The sequence below is a fragment of the Pelophylax lessonae genome (genome assembly GCF_965119305.1).
Source record: "Pelophylax lessonae genome assembly, chromosome: 1".
In the NCBI taxonomy this organism is placed as follows: domain Eukaryota; kingdom Metazoa; phylum Chordata; class Amphibia; order Anura; family Ranidae; genus Pelophylax; species Pelophylax lessonae.
Window position 1 is genome coordinate 347,614,353 of NC_138768.1, and position 18,455 is coordinate 347,632,807.

General features: G+C 43.9%; 1 protein-coding gene across 1 annotated transcript in view; it reads right to left on the reverse strand.

The window, feature by feature from the left end:
• Nucleotides 1–18,455, reverse strand: part of AOPEP (aminopeptidase O (putative)) — a 719,157-nt gene that overhangs the window by 653,220 nt on the left and 47,482 nt on the right. Inside the window, exon 3 of the mRNA XM_082267412.1 lies at nt 6,794–6,941. Within this exon, the coding sequence (XP_082123538.1) occupies nt 6,794–6,941 (148 nt within the window). The remainder of the gene's footprint in view (nt 1–6,793; nt 6,942–18,455) is intronic.

Here is an 18,455-nt window from a genome sequence, read left to right on the forward strand (position 1 = left end):
GAGCCCCTTGGTTGCCATACACTATATTACCAAAAGTATTAGGACACCTGCCTTTATACGCACAGAAACTTTAATTGCATCCCAGTCTAAAGGCCCATACACATGATAAGAAAGTCGGAAGTAAAATTTCTTCCGACGAACGATCTGCCGATTTTCGGATAGTAGTATAGTGCTTTCGACAGCCGATTACGAATTTTCGTACGACAAAAACTGGATGTGCAGGTTATAAAATTTTTATTGTACGTGAACACAACGTCCGATTTTCGTTTAATTAGTACAGTTTTCGTCTGAAAAAAATATCATAAGCTCGGAAACAAAAGAATACATACAAAACAATTCAACACATGACATCACTTCTGAAGTTGAATTCTGTTGTACGAGAATTTTCGTATGAAAGTAACCTCTTCTTTTACCCCTCCCTACCCTTTCTTCCCCCCATAAACAATAAGCAACTATACCACCACTCCCCTAAATAAAAAAAAAAAAATCCCGAACCCTCCCCCCTTCTTCTCAATTCCAATGGCAAACTTCTCAAACTTCCTTATTACTTTACTCTCTAAGAGTCTTCCCTTCTTCAGAGAGGATGAATACATTCCATCCCTCCCATGTCTGTCTATATCTCTCTCTATTATGATTTGCTGTTAGGGTCAGATCTTCCATTTTATTTATTTCCTCCACTTTCTCTATCCAATCCCTTATAGAGAGTGGAGTATTTTTTCCACCCCAAAGGGATACATAATCTAGCTGCATTTGCTAAGTGACTTATTATTGATCTTTTGTATTTTTTTGTTGACATTGTTTATACCTGTAATAAGAAGAAGGCAGGATCCATTTGGATCTCTACTTTCGTAAATTTCTGCATTATTCTTCTAATTTCCTCCCAGAATCCTCCTATCTTAGAACAAGTCCAAAATATGTGTATCATTGTACCTATTTCCTCTTGACAGCGCCAACACCGATCTGATGTATTAGAATAGATACTATTCAGTCTCTGAGGGGTGTAATACCACCTTGTTAAGATTTTATAATTTGTTTCTTGTATGTTGGTGCATATGGAGAACTGAAAAGCCTGATCTATTATTTTTTGTTGCTGCTCGGAGGAAAAGGTACAATTCATTTCTTCTTCCCATTTACTTAGATAGGGTAATTTAGCCTGGTCTTTAGGTGTCACTAGCAAATTATACATTTTAGATAAAGTATGACTTAAGGTTCCTGTTTCTGAACAATATCTTTCAAAGATTGTTTCCTGCCTTCCAAATCTCTGAGGTTGTGGTAGTGTATTAACCACTTTAATACAGGGCACTTCCCTCCCTTCCCGCCCAGGCCAATTTTCCCCTTTTAGCGCTGTTGCATTTTGAATGACAATTGCGCGGTCATGCAACACTGTACTTACACCAAATTTATATCATTTTCCCCCCACAAATAGAGCTTTCTTTTGGTGGTATTTGATCACTGGTGCGATTTTTACTTTTTGCTAAACAAATAAAAAAAGACAGAAAAGTTTGAAAAAAAAAAAAAGTTTTTTTGTTTAAGTTATACAATTTTGTAAATAAATACGTTTTTTCCTGCACCGATGAGCACTGATGAGACTGCACTGACAGGCACTGATGAGGAGGCAATGATGGGGTGGCACTGATGGGGTGGCACTGATGGGGTGGCACTGATAGGCGGCACTGATAGACGGCACTGATAGGCGGCACTGATAGGCACTGATATGTGGCACTGATAGGTAGCACTGATATGCAGCATTGGTGGGCACTGATAGGCGGCACTGCTGGGCACTGATAGGCGGCATTGATGGGCACTGATAGGCGGCACTGATGGGCACTGATAGGTGGCACTGACGGGCACTAATGGGCACTGATAGGCAGCACTGGTGGGCACTGATGGGCACTGATGGGCGGCACTGATCGCCACTGACGGGCGGCACTGATGGGCACTAATGGGCACTGATAGGCGGCACTGGTGGGCAATAATGGGCACTGGTGGGCGACACTAAAGGATGGCAATGATGGGCACTTGTGGGCAGCACTGATAGGGAGGGCACTGGTGGGCATCACTGATGGGGAGGGCAATGGGGGGCTCCCTGAGCCCTGATTGCCATCCCTGGTGGCCATAGTGGGCATCCCTGGGGTCATAGTGGGCATCCCTGGGGTCATAGTGGGCATCCCTGGTGGTTCTAGTGGCATCCCCCCCCCCGAGGGTCTGCACTGGTAATCAATGATCTGATTACCAGTGCCGACCCCCCCCCCCTGTCAGGGGAGCCGCCGATCGGCGCTCCTTTACTCGTGCCTGTCAGGCACGAACTAAGGAAAGCCGATCAACGGCTGTTCCTGTTTTACTATGTGACCAGCCGTGATTGGACACGGCTGATCACATGGTAAAGAGCCTCCGTCAGAGGCTCTTTACCGAGATCGGAGGTGCAGGGTGTCAGACTGACACCTCGCATCACCGATCGCCGCTCTGCGCGCCCCCGGGGGGCGCCCAGAGCTGTGTTATCCTGCCGCCGTCATATGACGTCCGGTCAGGATAACACAACCACATTCCCGCCGTCATTTTGTAATAGGGCGGGCGGGAAGTGGTTAAGGTAATGATGTACCTGTAAGGCACTCCAAAACGGAAGTCCAAAAGGTATCTTCTTTATTCATCAGTATCTCAAGTGTCGGCCAGTTCTTTCCCTTCAGAAAATGTGAGGCTTGGAAACAACCTTTTTCTTTTAATTCTCCAAATGGGCCTTTTTCCATTCCCATAGGGAACATTGGATTTCCCAAAATGGGAAGTAAAGGAGATTCTAGATTTTTTTCCCTCCCCTTTATATATACTTGTGAGACTATCCTTGTGAGACTATCACAAGTATCTCACATCATAGGTTGAACTGGATGGACTGATGTCTTTTTTCAACCTCACTAACTATGTAACTATGTAACTATGTAACTATCTTTAGTGTATTACCTATCAACAGGTGGCTTTTCAAGGTCCCCGGTAGATAGTCATAGCACCAGGCAAGCCCTATTCAGGGAGATTGGTGTTTGAGATTGTTCCAAACCTATCCACAATTTAGATTCATGGTGTCTACACCAATCAATTTGATGACATAAATGGGAGGCTTGATAATATCTACGTATGTCCGGTAAGGACACACCTCCATATTTTTTTGGAAGAGTTAGATATTTGACTGACAATCTTGGTAGGTTGAAATGGAAAGGTAGGTTGAAGTAAGAGGCTGTATTGTATAAAAAATGACATTTCATGGGAAAAGAGAGAAAACAGGCCACCATAAGTTAGGATGGGGATAAAGATAAATATTTCTACTCCTAAATGTGCATTTTCTTGTTGTAATTAAAATTAAAAAAAAAAGAAAGTAACCTCTTCACCTTCCATATAAGACTAGCATGCAACAAAAATTTAAGATTGTTTTTGTCCGATAATCTGATCGCGTGTACAAGGCTTTAGTCCATAGGCTTCAATATTGAGTTAGCCCACCCTTTTCAGCTATAGCTGCTTCAACTCTTCTGGGAAGGCTGTCCACAAGGTTTAGGATTCATGGATTCTTCCAGAAGCTCATTTGTGAGGTCAGGCACTGATGTTGGACTGAAGGCTTGGCTTGCAGTCTCCACTCTAATTCATCCCAAAAGTGTTCTATCGAGTTGAGGTCAGGACTCTGCGCAGGTCAGTCAAGTTCATCCACCCAAAGCTTGCTCATCCATGTCCTTATGAACCTTGTTTGTACACTGGTGCAAAGTCATGTTGGAATAGGAAGGGACCATCCCCAAACTGTTCCCACAAAGTTGGGAGCATGAAATTGTCCAAAATGTCTTGGTATGCTGACACCTTAAGAGTTCACTGGAACTAAGGGGCCAAGCCCAACCCCTGAAAAACAACTCCACACCATAATCCCCCATCCACCAAACAATTTAGACCAGCGCACAAAGCAAAGTCCATAAAGACATTGATGAGCGAGTTTGGGTTGCAAGAACTTGACTGGTATGCACAGAGTCCTGACCTCAACCCGACAGAACACCTTTGGTCCTGACCTCAACCCGACAGACTGCGAGCCAGGCCTCCTTGTCCACATTAGTGCCTGACCTCACAAATGCGCTTCTGGAAGAATGGTCAAACATTCCCATAGACAAACTCCTAAAACTTGTGGACATCCTTCCCAGAAGAGTTGAAGCTGTTATAGTTGTAAAGTGTGGGCCAACTCAATATTGAACCCTACGAACTAAGACTGGGATGCCATTAATGTTCATGTGCGTGTAAAGGCAGGCGTCCCAATACTTTTTGTAATATAGTGTATGTTTCTTGCATAATACATGGCATTTAGCTGTGAACATTTGGCGTCTGTGGTCTACAAACAAAACATACAAGACGTTATCAGCCTACAAACATTGCAGGAAAGCACTTTTAAGTTTCAGACAGACTGTCTTTTCAACAATAAATCCAGTTATTCATACTGAAAGCATGCAACAATCAGCATTAGAACATCCCATGCATTAACATTTTAAGGAATATATGTAACATATTTTGTTAATCCTAATTACTCAGACCTTGCTTGTTTATAAAATACATTTTATTGTAGATGTTTAGGATGTTGCCTAAAGGATTCCTCTCTCAGGTCAAATCAAATCAACCTGATAGTCAAATCACCATACAAGTTTTAAGTAAAATACAATATAAAGAAAACCTATGAACTTGGAACGTTCCCAGGTAAGATCTAATGGGGGGAGCGGAGTGCAAATACCTGATTCATACCATTTGGGGGGTAAGGAGATAACTGACAGGTGCTGGTACCTTTTCTGTCTGATGTTCTGTGCGAAGAGGGGCAACTCCACCTGCACCTTGCCCTGGCCATACCTGCACACCTGAAATCTCTACGCTCCTTCTGAGCTTTATACACAGCACATGAAATCTGGGGCACCAATTATATACCCAATGTATATCTAAAAATCAAATAAATTGTGGGCAGCCAATCAGAGGCTCAAGCCTAGCGCACACAAGCAGTTTTTTTTTCATTCAACCCAGCGGGCTGAACAAAAAAATAACCTTGGAAGCTTGCAAGGAGCTTGCTGTACTAACTATCCAATGTTAGTGCAGCAATCTCCCTGCAAAGCTATTGTGTTCTACCCCCCCCCCCCCAGGTGGAACACACTGGTTCTGACAAAACCCCTTCTTGTATTTAGTCAGAAGGCTGAGAGCAAATGGCTGAGAGCACTAATTGGATGCCAATCAGCAGACCATTTTCAGCAATGCCCCTTCGAAAGAAGCTAGCCATCCGGCCAGCTTCTGGCTAAATACGAGAAGGGGTTTTGTCATTGAAAATAGACATTTGTTAGGTTAAGAAAAAAAAAAAACTGGCTCCTAACTTTTTTAGCTGGCTCCTAGATTTAAAGCAAATTTGTCAAGCCCTGTCCTAGAAAGAGGGTCATGTCACACCCAACAATGCGGAAGACGGTGTAAGGTAAGTACACATTGGAACTCTTAGATTGTAAGCTCTAACCAGCAGGGCCCTCTGATACCTACTGTATTAAAGTGTATTGTAGTTGTACTGTTTACCCTCAAGTTGTAAAGCACTGCGTAAACTGTCGGTGCTATATAAATCCTGTATAATAATATTAAAAATACTAATATTTGATGATTTGTAAAATGGGAGGGGGTCTTGGCAGTATAAGCAGACCTTGAGTTTTACTACACGGCATGTTTTAAGTGTTTCAGTCAAGTAGTGTACAAGTAAACGAACGTCATCCTCTGTTATAAATACACTGAACTTTTGTAACTGAATATGGACAGCTATGACAAAGCTATTTAACTGTCTTTTGTTTGTTCGTTTAAATGACGACATAAATATTTTTTAAAATATGCAGTGAAATAAGAAACTAAATAATATGTACAGAAATTTGTAAATCAGTTTTGTAAAAAGAAAACATGATTTTAATTGTGCAACAGACAGAAATTACTGCAGACCATTACAGAGCACATTTAGGCATGTACATTTAGTCAGTGAGCTCCTAATCCTATGTAGAAAACACTGAAATTGTACTAAAAGTCAGTAAATCCATTTAATGCACCCTAATCCTGATTGAATCCCTAGTTGCTGGCTGCAGAATACCCAGATTCCTAGAGAGGCTTCTGTATGAGACTGCAATGTTACATTGCATCATAGGAGCATGCCAACCTGACCAAAGTAGGGCTCTTGCAAGGACCACGTGGGTGCCTGGAAACAGAGAACTCACAAGCCAAGTATGCTTTGATGCTTTTACTGTGCACAATTCAGGGAACATTGCAGAAGCTTAAAAAAAGGGGTTGCTTCCATACCCTTCGCAGACAAGAGAACTGTTAGCAGTGCAGGGAATTTACTAATGCATATTTAAACAGGAGAAAACCTGAGGTCAGAAAATTGAGTTACCAGCAACATGGTGATTTTGGGCATCAAGCTGGCATGGCACACTACACGATGTATGGAAGTAGAGCAGAGTAAAGTGCTTCCTGTTTATTGTTTTTTTCCATTCCAAAATGGATTTGTTTTTGTAAAATATATTTTTGGCAAGTATCACCTACCTATCCTAAAGAATACAATACATTTGTGTTGCGTAACAAACTGACATAAACTTACAAGATTTAGCAATGCTAACCTTCTCTTGGTATGTGCAAATTTCATTATTTTTTTTCATGGAAATTTTTGCCAAAAGGATATTAAAAAAGAACTGAAACCAAAGTCAAACATTTTTAAATAATTATTTAGTACTACAGAATGCATAGTGACTTTGCATAACACTGTATAGGTAACATTACAAACCTGTCATTGGCATTCAAAGGTGTAAAATGAGCTACATCATATTTTTCTTCAGAGGCGTTTTCCTTAACTTCTGTCCACCTTCCAACTGCAATGGTGAAGGTAGAGGCTGGCATTGGCATAGTTACATAGTAGAACCAACTGTTTAACCCTGAAAGGCAACAGAAACACTATCATTACTCCAAAGACATGCTGGTAGGTTAATTGGATCCTGTATAATAAAAAAAAAAAAAAAAAAAAAAATTGGCCCTACTGTGTACGTATGCGATTTAGGGACCTTAGATTGTAAGCTGCTTGAGGGCAGGGACTGATGTGAATTTGCAATGTATATGTAAAGCACTGCGTAAATTGACATCGCTATATAAGTACCTGAAATAAAATAAAATAATTAACATTTGTTTGTACATTATTCTTTGTTGATGTTTTGGACCTCATTTATCCAAGTGCCAAAAAAGTTTGTGTTATTCTGGAAATACTAATTATAGTTTTTACTATTTTTAAGGAAAGTTTTGAGAAATATGAAATGGTAAAGTTTTTATTTCATGGAACAAGTTTTCTATATAAAAGGCTGAGAAATTGCTGTTGCTAGTAATATTAAAGTAGCACTTAACTCAAATTTTTTAAACTAAAATGTTCAAAGATAATCAGAATTCACCTTCTATCCCTCTTTTCCTTCGTTTTATCTCTCAAATGCAAACTTTTTTATACTATTCTCAGACTTCCTGTTCTAGCATGGCTACGTTCCTTCTCCATGTCATCTTGTCTATATGAAGGTATCCACCCTTTCTTACTCACCCATGAAATGAACTTCACATCTACCTGTAGACATATTCAGCTCTATAGGAACTGTAGTACACATAGAACAGATCAGGTGACCAGAAATAATGGCACGCTTTAAACCAATAGCAGTGAAGTGCATCAGTGGAGGATTGGGAGTGTGCACAGGACAAAAAAGAAGACTAAAAGACTTTTTAAACAAAAAAAAAAAAATGTATACATCGGTATACTTGATATTTTAGAATGATTGATGTAAAAAAAATTAAGTTGTGATTAGATATAGCAGACACATGCAGCAAACACAAGTCTCGTTCACACCATGTGTAGAGACGTCTGTTTTTTTGCATGCATTCAGCAAGGGCACAAAAAAAAGTTGTTCTCTATGTGCCCTGTTCACACCACAACACTGGTATCACGTGAGCATTTTTTCTGCACGGGAAAAAAACTGACATGACATACATTGATGTGAATAGAACACATTACTGACGTGCCTGAAAACTGATGGAAACTGATAGAAATTGATGTGAAACTGATGTTGAGTTTTTCCATCAGTTTTTATGCATGTATGGTGTGAACGAGCCCTTAAAGTGGAAGTAAACCCTCTTATTGTTTTCTGGCAAGGAAGCTGCCATCTTGGCTCTGTTTACTCTTCAACTCACATGATGCTGCACTAGTGATCAGTTATGACACCAGCCATGGAACGGTTTAACAGTTTGGTTGAGAGCACGACCAATGTGACAGTTATATTCCTGGCATGTGCTGGGAATGGAACGTTTTTTTTTTTTAAACTGTTAAATCGATGGGTTTACATCCGCTTTAGATACCCATAACATGCTTTACATACTGAAATCTATTTTATCCAGCTTTTCATGTGTAAAAAGAAAATGAAACAAGAAGCTCATGTATAAAAACTATAACAAAATCTGGAAAAAGCTACCCATCAGGTATGCTTTTGGTTGCTTTTCTACAGAACTTTCTTCAGTTTTAACACAAAATGGGCATCTGACATGCTGGATTAAAGAGCAAAACACAAATATTCTGAAGTAAGAGGTCTTCAATATATTTTCCCTTAAAATTACACTTTATGTTTAAGTTAAATCATAGTTTATGTCTAGGAGAATAAATGTTTTTCCTTTATGGTCTTACAGAATATATTTTCTCTTACTGATCGGAGACCACCTGTATCTTACCCGATGAGCCAATATGCATACATTTGCCAACACTTTTAATTATTGTGAAGTAAATTATATTTTAGTATGATTATCTTGAATCCAGAAGAGAACATTGTTTAGTAGTGTTTTCCATTGCGCCACTTAGGAAAAGTTATATGAGTCACACAGCGTTAAGAACCTCAAATCTTTCATCAGGCAATCAAAAGTGTTCCAAATTTTCATATTACAACAGGCTCAGACACAAACCTGTTGGTTTGTGCAAAGCTTTTTGTAATATGCAGCTATTATACCATGGCAACGGTCTGTTGTCACCTGCAGACATTACAGTTCCAACAATCAGAAGACAAGTGGCTTTGTCCATACTCTGGAAGTAAAATGAACAATTAGAGAAGATGAATTATACCACTCAGTAATGTACCCTTTTACTATATAGAAAGCTGGTCAAAGCTCACAGAGGAGTTCATAGAGAACTATGATATTAACGTGACCATATGACGGCATGGAGGGAGCACAAAGGGGTTGATTTACTAAAGGCAAACAAATTATGCACTTTTTGAAAAAACAGTTGTACTTAATTTCCCCAGAGCTTAGTGAATGTGGAAAAGCTTCACTTTGTAAAGAATACTCAATCAGGTGCAGGGAAAAAGTAAAAAAAAAAACAAACAGCATTTTTCCTTGCATATAATTCGGAATCAGCAGATGACGGAAATCAGCAGAGCTTCACCACATTCACTAAGCCCTGGGAAAAATTAGTGAAACTGCACTTACACAGTGCATAGTTATTTATCTTAACTAAATCAACCCCACTGACTACTCCTGAAGAGATCATGGGATCCTAGGGTGGCCACTAATACACTTTACACAAGGGTAAAATGATTTGCTTATTTAAAAACAATAATTTTCCTGCTTTGTGTAAGTGTGTTTTACATGACCAACATAACCACAAGGTTCTGAAATAATTGCCTGAACTAGCTTTTTTTTTTTTTTTTTAACAATTTTTCAAAAATGGGATTTTTGACTTACCGTAAAATTCATTTCTCTGATGTTCATTGACAGACACAGCCCCTGTCATACTTGACCATTGGGTTATGCTGCCCCCTACAGGAGTAGGACACCAAGCAGAAAAAACTTCTGGCTACACCCATGGGCAGTCCCAGGGGGTATACTCCCTCCTATAGTCACTCAGCTTTGTTACAAGCAATGTCAGGAGAATTATAACTCCACAGAGGGGTGGGTCAGAGAAATGGATTTTACGCTAAGTCAAAAATCCCATTTTCTCTTTCTTTCGTTCATTGACCGACATAGCTCCTGTCACGAGGGTTGGGAAATAGCAAAAAATTCCCAAGGCAAAACATTAGCCAACCAGACAACAGGGACTCGACCAAAACAACTGTAGCCCTCCTGAAAAAAACAGTACACCCTCAAAGATGATCAGGTCCTCTCAAACAGCAGCCTGGAAAACCTTGCGGCCAAAGGAAGCATCTGCAGATGCCAACACATCCACTTTATAAAACCTTGTAAAAGTGTGCACCGACAACCAGGTGGCCGCCTTGCAAACCTGCGTCACTGACACTTGATGACGGAAGGCCTAGGAGGAACTATGCGCCCTAGTAGAGTGCGCCTTGACAGGAAAAGGAGGAACCCGACCCATTTCCACGTAGGATGGTAGATCTTCCTAGAAGCTTATTTCCTAGCTTTTAACAACGAAGGAATCACTGACTCAGACAAACCTCTATCTTTCAGCACCTTGCGTTCAACAGCAAAGCCGTCAAAGCCAGCGACTGTAAAGCAGGATGAAAGATTGGTCCGATGATCATTTGTTAGACAGCAGGAGGCGAACCGCAGCTTGCAATTTCTGGAGTTTGTCCAGAGGAAGGAGCACTCTGGCTATGGCCAAGTTCCGAGTCAGGCCAAAATAGTCCAGCTTCGTGGACGAAACCAGGCCAGACCTCTGAAGATTTAGAATCCCGCAGAGTTCGTATTGCAATCTCCAGGTTCTCTACCAGAGCAGAGGGAGTCTCCACTCACATAAGGAGATTGTTCAAGTAGCCCAGTACCACAATCCCCCATTGGCGTAGCAAGGTTAGCACCGGAGCCAACACTTTTGTGAAGACCCGAGGAACGGAGGCAATACCAAAAGGTAACGCCACTAACTGATAATGCTCCTCTCTTACAGTAAAGCGGAGAAAACGCTGGTGACTGGCACATATTGGAATGTGAAGATAGGCATCCTTGATATCTATAGAGGCGAGGAAATCCCCCTAGCGCAGGGATGCCACCACCGTTTGAATGAACTCCATTTTGAACTTCTGTACCCACACAAAGCAGTTCAGCGTCTTGAGGTCCGGGATTGGAAGCAATTTGCCTTCCTTCCTGGGGACTGTGAACAGGTTTGAGTAAAAACCCTGAAAACGTTCCAAAGTTGGAACCGGGACGATCACCTCGTGAAGGAGCAGGTCTTGTACCGCCCCAAACAGACCCTACAACCGGTCTGTGGACAGGCGCAGGTTGGGAGGAAAAAACCTTGCCAGGGGACAAGAGCGAAACTCGATCTTGTAACCAGACCGAATGACTTTGTGGACCCACTTGTCTTGCACTAGGGAGGTCCACGGGTCCGGAAACCAGTGAAGACGTTCCCCCACACCCGATACTGGTGAGGGTGCACCTTCATCCAGAAGGAGCCTTGTCCTTTCTCCGCTTTCCAGACTAGGGTCGTTTGGATCCTCCAGAGGAGGCCCTGAAAAGATCCGGCCCTTGTCAGTCGACCCTGAGGGAGAAAAAAAACGTCTTATGAGCCGAGAAGGAAGGGCCACGTCTATGATGAGGTTCCTTGCCCTTAGTAGCCTGCGGAAGAAAGGTACTCTTCCACCTTGTGAGACCTTTAATGATGTCATCCAGGGTAGCTCCAAACAGACGATCTTGAAAGGGAAGATCAGTAAAGGCCTTTTTAGAAGTCTGGTCCACAGACCAGCACTTGAGCCAAAAGACACGCCGAAGGACCACTTCCAAAACAGAGAGGTGAGCCATCAGGGGAGCTACATTCAAAGAGGCATCACAGATAAACTGCGGCCCCTGAATCAGCTGGTTCGCCAGCTCAGCAAAGGCAGGAGGGAGTTGTTCTCTCTCCAGTTCACGGCATAGGAACTTAGTCCACTCGGTCAGAGTTTGCAAAACTGGGGCAATGGTAAACGCCGGCCTCATTGCCGAACCAGCTAAGGTGTACATAATGCGGGCCACAGCCTCCACCTTCCGGTCAGGCAGATCCTTAACGACCGAGGACTCTTCCACCGTTATCATTCCTGCCTTGTTTAATCTGGAAACCGGAGGGTCCACTCCCGGTGGCACAGTCCACTTCTTAATAAGAGAAACCTTATAGGGGTAACGCCTAGTAAAGCGCTTAGGAACCCCATGGGGACGCTTTGGTTGTCCCCACTCTTTAGCGACAATTTTGTCAAAATAGCCAGGGAAAGGGAACACCTTTGCCGCTCGAAATGGCTTGTGAGTGCCAAAAGGTACCTGCACCTCTGTCGCAGCTTCAGCTGCGTCCTCCATCTTCAAGGTCTCATGCACAGATACAATCAGTGCATCTACCAGCGCCTTTTTGTGCTGTCAGAACTATTGTAAAGAAAGAGACATATTTTTTCATAAATTGCATATGGAGATGTAAGAACTAAATAAGCCTCAAAACAGGTCATTCACAGAGATTCTTCAGATAGAACATCATGTGTTTTTATCACCACATTGAAGGGTAGTAAGCTGTTCCTGGAGATAAAAAGCTATATTCTATGGTCACCAAAAGAGATTGTATTTGAAGAGCCTTGAATATAAACTCTGGAAACACAGCCAACTAAATTGCTTATCCCAGGTGAGACAACCTTGGGGGAATGTTTATATACAAGGACATCTCCTAACAGACTTCAAGTAGAAAGCAGTAAAATGGGTTATCCAATTACCAGGCCATTGTCTCAACTCTGGGAAAGTTAAATCCAGAAGAGCCCTCAATAGAAAAAACAGTTTTTAATTTATTTTTTATTTTTTTTTTCTTGTCACCAATTCATCCTACTCAGACATTATTTTAAAATATTTGGGAATATGATCATAAGTATTTACAACTTCCATGGTCTATCATATATCAAGAGGGGATGTGGAAATTATGGTTATATTGACAATATTCTATTCTATTGAGAATTACATTATATCGATTATCTAGAAGTGTAGGATGATCAGACTATATCCCATATTTTATATCCAATTCCAAGTCATGATTGTATTGTTTGCTAGCATAATAATCTTCTAGTAGATAATATTCTGATTGGAAATATCCCATTTGTAGAAAAGTTTACATATACATGTTTCTATTAAATATATAGTATATAAGTAAATCATTTATTCCTAATCAATATATATACTGTATTAATAATGCATACTCATTAAATGGCTTTACCAGATCTGAACCTTACAGAGATTTATAAAAGAAATATCAGATGGCCATGCGGGTACCATGAGAAAAATATAATTTTTATAAGAACTTACCATAAAATTATTTTCTCTGAGTCCTCTGACAGTCGCAGCCCTTCCATATGTTCTTCACTATTGGGTAATGGCACCCTCTGCAGGAGCAGGCTAGGTAGTGAAATCTTGATAAAAAATCTAAAACAAGACACACCTTTTAGGGGCTGTCCCTCTTGACATTAGCCTCAGATACACAGTGCTGCTAATCAGTTTCGTAGCAAGCAGTACAAAATCCCCAAAATAGAGGGGCGGGGCTGCGACTGTCCGAGGACTCAAAGAAAAGATTTTTACGGTAAGTTCTTACAAAAATTATATTTTCTATTACGTTCTCTGACAGTCGCAGCCCTTCCATATGTTCTTCACTATTGGGACGTCCCAAAGCAGTGCAGGTGTGAGGGGTGGGAAAAGACGCAACCAACAGAAACGGTAACGTGCCAACAAGGCCAAAAAAAAAAAAAATGGCCAACAGGGCAACAAAAGCTCAACCAACAGGAGCTAACCCCAGAACAACAAATTCAACCCAGGAAAAGAAAAACTGGACTCTTCAACAAACCGCAGTACTCAAAACTCTGCGGTCAAAGGAAGCATCTGAGATTGCCATCACGTCAATCTTGTAGAATTTTGTGAAAGTGTGCACAGATGACCAGGTCGCTGCTTTGCACGCTTGAGCCACAGTAGTCTGATGGTGAAAAGCCCAAGAGGCACTCACGGCTCTAGTAGTATGTGCCAACACAGGGAAAGGAGGCACCTGACCCTTTAGTGAATAGGCCCGAACAATAGTCTGTCTGATCCTATTGGAAATGGTATTTTTATCAAGTTTTCACTACCTAGCCTGCTCCTGCAGAGGGCGCCATTACCCAATAGTGAAGAACATATGGAAGGGCTGCGACTGTCAGAGGATGTAAGAGAAATGGACATTTTTACCACAAATTAGTTATAATTTTTACCACATTTTCTTGCTCCAGGATAAACTTGGCGGTTAAAAGAGGTAATTGCCTGATCACACAAAAAGTTAATTGTTATCTGCCTCAACCAATGGAAAGAAGTTCCACCTTCTGGGCTAGGCTTATTATAATTTTTATGGCCTTTTTGTCCTAAAACAGTATATAAGATGATACCAATCAGAAGAGGTCCTGGATAGGGGTGGCCATCATCCCTGATAGAATGAACAAAAACAATTACCCCATAGAAGGTGGGATTTTAGAGGCGACCACTATCCAAATATAATAAAAATAACATTTATTGAAAAGTCATATAATTAGTATTCACTATATATACATACAAAGTGACAGTGCGCAAACATGCGACTACAAACGCGTTAGATAAAAACAGTCAAATAGAAATCTAGATACACAATATTACAACTGGATGATAAGGGAGAAGTAGACGTTCCTCAGATGCCCCGACGCATTTCAGCTGGTGTACTCTTCAGGGGTACACAGAGTAGAGGCTTATAGATATTCCCTATATCGAGGTAAAAAATTAAAAGTTTGAAGGCTGTATAAGATTAAAAGAAAAACGGAATTTTTGTAAAATCTTACCTGTAAAATTCCTTTCTCTGAGTCCTCCGACAGTCGCCGCCTCTTCATATTCGTCACATATGGGTATTAGACTTTGCTCCGAAGGAGTAGCTAGGCAACAGAATATGTTAACAATAAAGCTTTAACATATCCCACCCTCAAGGGGTGGTCCCCTCAGTCAATACCCTCCTACTTCCTGCAACCATATCTCAGTTTTAGTGGAATAGCAGTAGAGTATACATTCAAACCCCAAAAGAGGGGCGGGGGCGGCGACTGTCGGAGGACTCAGAGAAAGGAATTTTACAGGTAAGATTTTACAAAAATTCCGTTTTCTCTTACGTCCTCCGACAGTCGCCGCCTCTTCATATTCGTCACATATGGGGACGTCCCAAAGCAGTGCAAACATGAGGGGTGGGAAACGCATCCGCGCCGAAAGGCAACGCAGTCTCCACATCAAAGAAAGGAACCTTACCAAAGGAAGGAAACCAGCTGGGCAACAGCAAAAATAAGTGCTCAACAGGAGCAACAACCCAGGAAAAGACAAAAAAACCAGGGGATACAAAAAAACTATCCCAACAGCCAGGAGTCCCCAACAAGGGACCCTATGGAACAGCCGCACTAAGAACCTTGCGGCCAAAGGAAGCATCCGCCGATGCCTGAACATCTACTTTGTAGAATTTTGTGAAAGTGTGCACGGTCGACCAAGTCGCCGCCTTACACACCTGGGCTACAGAAGCCCCATGACGGCAGGCCCAAGACGTACTCAGAGATCTAGTAGAGTGCGCCTTCACAGGCACAGGGGGAACCTTCCCCTGCAAGGCATAGGCCTGTTCAATGGTCTGCCTGATCCATTTGGCGATGGTAGAGGCCGAAGCCGCCATGCCCTTCCGAGGACCCTCTGGAAGAACAAACAAGGAGTCCGTCTTACGAAAAGACTCAGTCGATTTAAGGTAAACCCTTATCGCCCGAACAACATCCAGAGAGTGCAATCTCACCTCCTTTGGATGTTTAGGCTTCGTGCACAACGAAGGCAAAACAATATCCTCGTTAAGATGGAATTCCGAAACTCGTTTCGGCAGAAAAGAAGGATTAGGTCGCAAGACCACCTTATCCAAATGAACAACCAGGTACGGAGACTGGCAGGACAAAGCCGCCAGTTCCGACACTCTGCGAGCCGAAGTGATCGCCACCAAAAAGGCGACCTTTTTGGACAACATAGACAACGAGATCTCCCTGATCTGTTCAAAAGGAGCACGTTGTAACACAGATAGAACGAGATTCAAGTCCCAAGGGGGCAAAGGATCCCTCCTAGGAGGAACCAGATGCCGCACACCCTGAATAAAGGTGCCAACCAAGGAGTTGGAAGCCACGGGACGTTGAAACAGAACGGCCAGCGCAGACACCTGACCCTTTATCGTAGCCAGCGCCAAACGCTGATCGACACCCGTCTGAAGGAAAGACAGCACACGGGAAACCGAGTACGTGCGGGGTGAAAACCCCCTGGACTCACACCAGGCAAAATAGGCCTTCCAAGTACGGTAATAAACCTTCCCCGAGGAAGACTTCCTCGCGTTGATCAAAGTATGAACGACCTCTGGAGAGAGACCCTTCTCCTTCAGGACCTCGGTCTCAACAGCCAGGCCGTCAAAGCCAGCGACTGTAAAGCAGGATGGTAAATCGGTCCTTGAGACAGTAGATCGTCTCGAAGAGGCAGACGCCAAGGGGCGTCGACCGCCAGATTCACGAGGTCTGCGTACCAGGACCGGCGAGGCCAGTCCGGTGCCACAAGAATCACCGTGCTGCGTTCCGAGTGTAACCTGCGAAGGAACCTGGACAGCAACTGAATCGGTGGAAACGCGTACATCAGCCTGTACTGACGCCACGGGGCCACTAACGCGTCCGACGCGGCTGCCCGAGGGTCGCGCGTCCTTGCCACGAACCTCTTCACCTTGTAGTTGAGGCGAGACGCGAACAGGTCCACATCTGGAAGACCCCACTTCGCGCACAACATCTGGAAGACAGCCGGGTGGAGAGACCATTCCCCCTGATCCAGGGTCTGGCGACTCAGATAGTCCGCCTGCCAGTTCTCCACTCCCGGAATGTGAACCGCCGTTATCGCCGGGACATGAGTCTCGGCCCAAGACAGAATGTCGGCCACTTCTCGAGCCGCTCGGGCACTCCTGGTGCCCCCTTGGTGGTTGATGTAGGCCACCGCCGTGGCATTGTCCGTCTGCACCCGAACCGGGCAGCCCTGCAGCCGGTCCGTCCAGCGATGAAGACAGAGCCTTATCGCACGCAATTCCAGAATGGTGATCGGGAGGGAAGACTCCCCCTCCGACCAGGTCCCCTGGGCGGACAGAACGCCCAGAACACCACCCCAGCCCGACAGGCTGGCATCCGTGGTGATTACCGTCCACGAGATCGGACGAAACGACTTGCCCCCGGACACCAACGGGGACTGGAGCCACCACAGAAGGTTTTCCCTGGTGCGATGACTCAACGAGATCTGAAGATCCAGAGATTGAGGTCGCCCGTCCCACCTGGACAGGATCTCCGCTTGGAGACCCCGCGTGTGAAACTGCGCGAAAGGAATCGCCTCGAAGGCCGAGACCATCAATCCCAGACATCTCATACACGTCCGCAGAGACGAGTGTGGAACGTCCCTGAGGGACCTGACTTCCTCCTGAAGAGTCCTGAGTTTGTCTTCCGGCAGGAAGACCTTCGCCTGCACCGAGTCCAGTATCATTCCCAGATAGGGGAGACGAACCGACGGACTCAGTGTCGACTTTGGAACATTTATCGTCCAACCAAACTCCTGCAGAGTTTGCATTGTGACAGACAGGTCCACCTCCAGACCCTGTCTGGTCGCAGACCGAACCAGAATGTCGTCCAGATACCCCAGGACAGAAATGCCCTGGGCCCTCAATAATGCCAGAACCGGTGCAAGCACCTTGGTGAAGACCCGCGGAGCCGAGGCGAGACCAAAGGGCAACGCCACGAACTGGTAGTGATCCTCCGCAATGGCAAAACGAAGGTATCTCTGATGACCCTCGAATATGGGGATGTGAAGGTACGCATCCTTCAAATCGATGGAGGCCATGAATTCCCCCGGAACCAGGGCAGCCACCACCGAGCGCAGGGATTCCATGCGGAACTTGCGAACCCGCACAGAGCGGTTCAGAGCCTTCAAGTCCAGAATCGGACGAACCTTGCCCTCCTTCCTGGGCACGGTGAACAGATTGGAATAAAACCCCCGAAATCTGTCCCGATGAGGCACCGGAACCACCACTCCCTGAGCCCTCAGGTCCCGCACCGCCAGGTGCAGATCCCGCAGGCGCTCTGGAGACAGTTGAAGATTTGAGGGAAAAAATCTGCTCTCCGGCCGAGAGAGAAACTCGATCTTGTAACCAGATCGAACGATTTCCAGAACCCATCTGTCCCGCACACGGGCCAACCAGGGCTGAAGAAAACCGAGCAAGCGTCCCCCCACCCCAAAACTGGGTGAGGGCGCCCCTTCAGGCCGAACTGTTATGGGCTGCAGGGCCGGATTGGCCGGACTTCTGTTTCCCAGACCAGGGCTTCTTCTGAGAGCCTTGGCCTTTGAACGGTTTGCCCTTGTAGTGCGGCCGAAAGGCACGAAAGGACCCCTGAGGGGGCCGAAAATTAGCATGCTTCTTCCCAGAA